The following is a 7,179-nucleotide window of genomic DNA, read 5'->3' as shown; positions in this document are numbered from 1 at the left end:
GGGCACATTCTGCATGGAGCACTGGGTGTTATGCACAAACAATGAATCATGGAACACTTCATCTAGAACTAATGATGTAATGTATGGGGATTAACATAAGAATAATAAAAAAAAAAAGTGTGGCAGATGCTGGAAAGAAGTGGAGAATGGTCAACCAAAGAAAAATACGATAAAAGAGTACTCAGCTGTGAGTACTTGATAGGTGACTTTTTTAGTGTTTTTTTCCAGCATACTTAGAGGTGGGTGTTGTGGACTACCTTGGCCTAAACTTGGAGTCTGACATTTAGTCATTAGGGAGCACAGTTCTGAGTCTTTGGTTTCCTCTGTCTGTCTGCCAGTGACATTTAAAACATCTGTCTAGCAAACTCAACCTGGAACAGTGGATGTGCATCTGCCCTGTGTAGTGGAATCCCAGAGCTTTGCTGTTGTTGTTACAGTATAGCTCCACTTGAAGTTTTCATTTCTAGCCCCAGATGGAATACTGACTCTGAGCCTGAAATGGGAGCAGAAGCCAGAACTGAGATTCCTGCATTTCTGCATTCGAACATTTTCTGTTTCTTAAGGAGTTCAAGTTAACCCCAGGTGCATCAAATTAGAGTTGTGTATGCAACGCAACTTTTTAGAAGGCCCTCCCCGAGTACAAACGAATGTATGTTGAGTAAACATCCCAAAAAGACCCCATTAAAATGTAAACATGAAAGAATGCTCAATACAGCTGTGGTCTTACCATTCGCCTTGTGCTGCACATCTGGCGGAAACTGGTCAGGAGCATACCACTGATAGTCTGGCTGTGTGGAACAATACAACATTATTATAGCAATATGGACTTCAAACAAAACTTGGTGGCGTATTAAAAATGTAATTATACTATGTGGCTTTTGTTACGCAGGCAGCACAAAAATCCTTTCTATCCAAACCTGTTGCCAATCTCGCTCATCTCTCTTACCTCCTTCATCACTATACCCATCTCCCAACCTGCCCCCCTCTAAATCCACTCTGTGTTGGCCAGAGTTTCTCCTACTTTGGGGTTGTGACTTTTTTTTAAAGCAGATGTGTTTTGGATATCTGCAGAAGTATAAACACTTCTGTAAAACTTACTACAGCGCATAAATAAAACAGAGCAGTTTACCATCAATAAATAACTATATTTAAAGCCCTCACACAGGAGGCAACAGAGAGACCAAGAACACAGTGACAAGTTTAATGTTTCGGGGTACAAGGAAAAAATCTAAGCCTTTTGATGCGGACATAGCTTAGAGAGGCTCAGGACGGTGAAGCAGGGTGGATCTTTCCCTTAGTCCTGTTCCTCCGCGGAAACTACTCTCTAGATTGTTCAGAGAGTTTAGACTAGAGAGGCAGTGAGAGGTGAGGGCAGACTAGGATTTTTCTTGTGGGATTGTCTTCTAGGCTTCACCAGTTAAGAACACGTAGATATTGAACATCGGGGAACATGTCAAACAAACTGCTTTGGATTAATCATAAGCTACAGACCCGAAGTTCAAGATACAGTTCCAAGACGAGTACCTCTGTAGTTAACCACTTGGAGCAGAGCAACCCAGCTTCACCTGCCCATGAGGATGGTCTGTCTTCCTGCTCCTAGTGCTCACCCCTGCCTCCTACTTCCCCCCACCGCCCCCGCCCAGACACAGAGAATATAGACCTTTTGTTCTATTAATCAATTACCTCCTGAAAATAACTCTGGGAAAATGTCTCTACCAATGAGCCAGCAGGGAACATTTACAGGGCTGCCAGACCACTGAAAGTAGCCTTAAAGTTCAATTATCAGACAAGACACTAAGAAACGCTGCATTTAGTACAGTTTGATCCCACTTTACCCCCACTCAGACACCTAGATTCTTGGCTCCTTTTGGTCCATGAGAAAGCTAAAAGAGGAAATGAGATCACCTCTGTGTTTTATCTCCGCGTTTATTTTTAGATGTCTCAAATAACACGTAGGACAAGTGACGTGAGCCTCAGTTTTAGATTCCAGGAGAGTTGCCAAAAGAAGGCGAATATACTGTAATTTTACAAACACGACTGCTTGTGCTTTAATTCAGGCTTAGAAATAAGCATAAAACACAAAATATTCTTTTTATATGAACTCCGGGAGTGAAATTCTACTGTTATACCAAGATTCTGTTTAACTGAAGACTGCTTGAAAACGTAAGACATTATACATGGCTTGGGATCTTTTATCAAATCCTTTATTTGGTGATAATTTTACACAGTCTGGACCACCTTACCTCTTATAATTGATCGGGAAAGTTTGATGAGTTTTTTATAGTAGGTGAATTTCTGCTTTCTTTCCATAAATGAGTATTTGAAGAAAATAGTCATTTTTACTTCTAGATAAACTTGCATGACTCATTGGTTTTATCGTTAACCTTTCACAAGACTGTTTCTCCAATTCCCCAACCTGTAGGAGCTAACTCCAAAGTAAACTTCTATCTCTTTATGTTTCCCACAACATTAATTTACTCCTACATTCTGAAAGAAAAAAATTTAAGGAATGATAGCTGTGTTTGGGGAGTCCCAGAAATGTTTCCTGTAAAGACTGAAAAGCAAGCAAACAGGTAAAGAAAAAAAGGAAACGGGGCGGGTGAGCAGACAGAAGTGACAATGGGCAACAACACAAAAAGAACCCAATTCTCAGCAGTGTGCTGTGTCACACCAGGGTCAAAGAAGGGATGCTCATTAAATTCTGACAGGTCTCTGCCACCCAAAGAGTCATTACCTCCTCCCTTGGGGAAAGGGCTCTGAGTCACACTCAAATACAAAAGTATGGCAACCAAGAGAGTCATGCTCTCTGTAAGTGCTCTGCTAGGAAAGTCCCGGTTAAAATTTCAATATTCTTTGCATAATTAAAAACACAATACAAACTAAGGGGGAGGGGAGTTGTCTGAGCATTTCCGAAATGCAGAAAAATGCATAATTCTTTTCCTGTGTAAAGATGCTGTCTATGTAGCCAAAACACAAAGTAGAGACCAGCATCCAGACCGTGGGGGAGGGTGGGAGGAAGAGCGCTATGGAGAAGCGAAGGAAGGATGCTTTGGTTCTGGCTTATTCGGGCTGACTGTCCAAATCAATTCCACTCACAAATAATTGCTCCACTGTTCGCTACATTTTGCCTGACTAGACACAGCCACAGAGAGCAACTTAAGTGGGTCACTTTTTCTTGGATCCTTTAAGAATATCCTTTTAATTGGAAAATGTCAAAGACTATATTGCACAGATGTAGCCATATCCATAGTAGTTCAGTATAAGTTTACAACTGAAAAAGGCATCTCTCAGACTTGCTACATTCACTTTGCTTCTCTTTACCCACAAAAATGCCCTTTTGGAAGAGTCAGGTATGTCATTTAAAATGGCCCTTATAAAATGTGGTATGTTTGTTCAAGAATTACAGCTCAATTTGATACCGTTCAGTGAATTTATTCATAGCCTTGTGTGTCCTGTGGATGCCGTGTCCCAAAAAGATAATCATAGTGTACATTGACCACTGTAACGCTCTAAATTAAAGGCGGAGATAAAAAGAGGCTCTTTCTGTGGACAATAGTATGTGCCCAAATTACAGAGACAGATAGGGTTTCTACCAAAAAGAAAAAAAAAAAAATGCTAGGACTTATTAGGTAATATAAGCACTTCTGTGTTGAGATGCAAGCTCTTACTTACTGGGAGCTTCTGTTGATCCTGTGCAGCCCCGGGGCCTGCTGGTGCACGTAGATTCCACAGGTGGGAATTCGAGCCACAGTTACACATCGGGAACAACATCTGAGGAGGAAAATGTCGGTTCACAGGAAGTGCGTGAAACTGGGGAGTCACACTGACACTTGCTTTATACAACCACAGGTCTGGCTGAAATCTTAAGGTTCAGTCGAACTCTCGCATAATCCCGACTCAACACGGTGGGTGCACGGATGTAGGCTCTGGACTGATAGAGATGAGGCTCACAGGGAAGATTTCACTTAAGGTGAAACTCTAATTAGCCTTTCATGTTGAAGACATCAGAAACACTTAAAAGGTATAGAGTTAACTTTATTTTTCTGAGTTATCTTCACAGAGGGTCTTCGCTTAAGAAGAACCAGCCATTAAGCCATAAAACAAGTTTTAACAAGACTCTTATAGCATAACTAAAGTCCAGAGAGTAAATTAAGAATCAAGAGAAATAATATTAATTCCTGCAGCCTACTAGAGAACCAATGGGACAAAACACTTCAGTGCCCAAGAAGATACTGTATTTTCCCCAAAGAGGCACAAACCTTTGATGTAATTTTCCACTGTAAATTGTGTAAGCAACTGCAAGAAATACCAAGGATATACTTCCCAGGCGTTCATGGGTCAATGAAGAAATCTCTATTTGCATGAGCACACACTAAGGCATGTGCTACTGGTAACATGTTCTGGAAAGCATGTGTTTTTCATGAGCGTTAGGGCTGACAGGTCTTGGTGGTACCTAAGCATTATCTATCCACTGGCATTTTAGTCCATTATGCAAAGCCTGGGTTGTCCTGGAACATCCGTAGCAGAGCTTGAATACACCTTTAATTGGAACCATGAGGAACTGCTGTAGTCAGGAATAAATGTGGGGGCGGAACTTAAAGTTCCCATTTCAACTATGACCAGAAGATTGGTGAATTTAGGTAAGGAGCAACGTACCTGTTTTAATTGCTTTTCGAGTTTTTCTTTCTCCAGCTGACAAGCTCTTATCTATGGACAAAACAAAGGCATTTGTTTATCGAAAGAGCCCACATGGTTTGTTCTAAAGTTACTCTTGACCCAGCTGTCAGCGACCTGCTCAGAAGCCCCAGGGGTGAAGCACTGACTGATACAGCAGTCACGCCACTGAAAACTGTCACATTTTGGATTTTCCAGACCTGCGCTGGTTCTATCTCGAAACGCCCAAGTGAAGCGTGGAATGTAGAATCGTTCTAAACTGTTATTCCAATTTGTTGAAACGACTGTAATTCTCAGTTTTAGGTTGATATCCTGAGACACAGATATAAATGTAGAGACATGGGAATGGACAGAGACACAAAAACAGCTTCCACTGCTTATTGAATAGAATTGGAATTGGTCAGCTGTACATTCAAGAGCCGTCACCGTAAATGCTAGAAGTTGTACATGCACTTAATCCATGCCGGACACTGATCTATAGCTTTACATATAATAACTCACCGACTCCTCCCAATGCCTCTATGTGATACTTCAATGTTATTATCCCTATTTTACTGATGAGGACACTGAGACGTGAGATACTGAGGAACTTGTTCAAAGTCACACTGCTGTACTTTATGGCTTCTCCCTATTTAAGGCCCAGCCTCATCTGGCAGAGTCACCCACCGTGAAGTCCTTCAACATCTGACACAACTAGAGAAAGCTGTTTTTGCTTTCACTCATTAGTCACGCTATTGTCATCCCTACACACCCTGTTCCTCATGCCTGTAGGGCATATATCCCCACCGAATGATACGTTCCAAGTCCTGCCTCTCTCCTTCCTTTGTCCTCCCATTTAGCATTATACATTTTCCCTGCGACTTTTTGTAGCCAATGTGTACTGTGTACAATCAGTTTTCATTATCCGCAGGAGTTACGTTCTGTAAAGTCACCATGAACACTGAAGTAGTGAGAATGGAACCACTGCTCCTTGGGAAATGCAGGGTTAGGTTCCCATGAGCCTCTGGTCAGACCATTTTTGTTGACTGATCAATATAGAATCCTGTTTTATGTGCGTTTCTATTAAAGGCATCTTGTTGAATATAGATTGTTGGCCCATTAACACTGGACTCCTGGCCTATGGCACTCTGTTAATCCCTGAATGAAACTTACCTAACACGTCTTTTCTCTGTAAGGCAGAGCATGGCCTTCCTACCATGAGGTACCTCCGCACTCTGTTCGGGGGCTATTTTAAGCAATGTAATAACCAACAAAAAGGACAAAAATGAGAAAATGTGGCATGAAATAAACCACGAAAAGGACATTTGTTACAGTCTGAGAGCCGAAACAAGGAGGCAAGGCCTTGTTGGACCTCAACTGGGAACAAGTGTGTAAGGTGACTCAAGTTTTTTTCTGTCTGTACATATTCACAAATGGATTTAGGTGGCACCAATATTGATTTTTGGGGTGACAAATACATTTCAGTAAGCAGGTAAATTCACAAATATGGAATCCCGAAATGATAAGGATAGACTATATATGTCCCCCTTATATTGTGAGTCTTTAACAGCAAGGATCATTCTTTTAGTTCCTTATAGTATATAACAAATGCCTTGCAGAAAGAAAGCATCAAAATTAAGTTACAAGAAACTGTATGTGGCATATTAATTATACAACTAACTGACCCTATTTAAAAACTCCTCCTTCCAACAAACTAAAATCATTTGTGAAATACCTGTGAGGCATGACCTGAGCCAGATGTTTTTGTGTAGATTTTTTTCATTTCACCCTGAGAACAACTTTATGAAGTCATGAGGTGGAAACCATCATCCATATTTCACAGGTGAGTATACTGAGAGATTTAGTAACTTATTTTTAGAGACAGAGGTTTTAGAATTATAAGAAATATTTTAGAGACCATCTGGTTCAACTTTGTCATTTTACAGATAAAGGAAAGGAAGCACAGAAAAGTTGGAGAACTTGTCCAGTGCCATCCCTGATTGTCAAAGCAGGCACAGGCACGAAGTTGTTACCCTACTCCTATTCCCAAGAATCTCTAGGTATCTTGCTCTTTACCACACTCCTATTTTACCGGTTGTTGGCTTAAAACATCCTTAGTGATATTATGAATAAACTCTGGTATGTAAGAAACTAGTGCCAGAATGATCTGAGCTAAGAATTCCTTTTTTGGGACCACAGATAACATGATATTCAAATAACATCATGTCCATTCTATTATATCATGGCATTCAATCTGCCGTTAATACATTAAACATGGGTTGTTAAGCCATCTACTATATCTCTTTGTGAGTTCTATCATCTTTTGACCAGAGTGAATGAGACTTTTGAAAAATAAATGTTAGCGGGCACCTGGTTCATTGGCTAAGTGTCTGACTCTTGATTTCGGCTCAGGTCATGATCTCCGGGTCATGGGATTGAGCCCTGTGTCAGGCTCAGCATCCAGCAGGTAGTCTGCTTGAGATTCTCTCCTTCTTCCTCTACTTCTGCCCCTCCCCCCACTTGTGC

General features: G+C 41.1%; 1 protein-coding gene across 1 annotated transcript in view; it reads right to left on the bottom strand.

Annotated features, from left to right (window-relative positions):
* TNIP3 (TNFAIP3 interacting protein 3) overlaps positions 1–7,179 on the bottom strand; it is a 49,653-nt gene that overhangs the window by 8,382 nt on the left and 34,092 nt on the right. The window contains exons 9-11 of the mRNA XM_081812943.1: positions 4,657–4,707; positions 3,673–3,771; positions 728–788 (exon numbers count right to left, since the gene is read on the bottom strand). Coding sequence (XP_081669069.1) covers positions 728–788; positions 3,673–3,771; positions 4,657–4,707 — 211 coding nt within the window. The remainder of the gene's footprint in view (positions 1–727; positions 789–3,672; positions 3,772–4,656; positions 4,708–7,179) is intronic.

This window comes from Leptonychotes weddellii, chromosome 2, assembly GCF_054177405.1.
Source record: "Leptonychotes weddellii isolate Sample4059 chromosome 2, ASM5417740v2, whole genome shotgun sequence".
NCBI lineage: Eukaryota > Metazoa > Chordata > Mammalia > Carnivora > Phocidae > Leptonychotes > Leptonychotes weddellii.
This window is presented reverse-complemented; position numbering and strand designations above follow the sequence as displayed.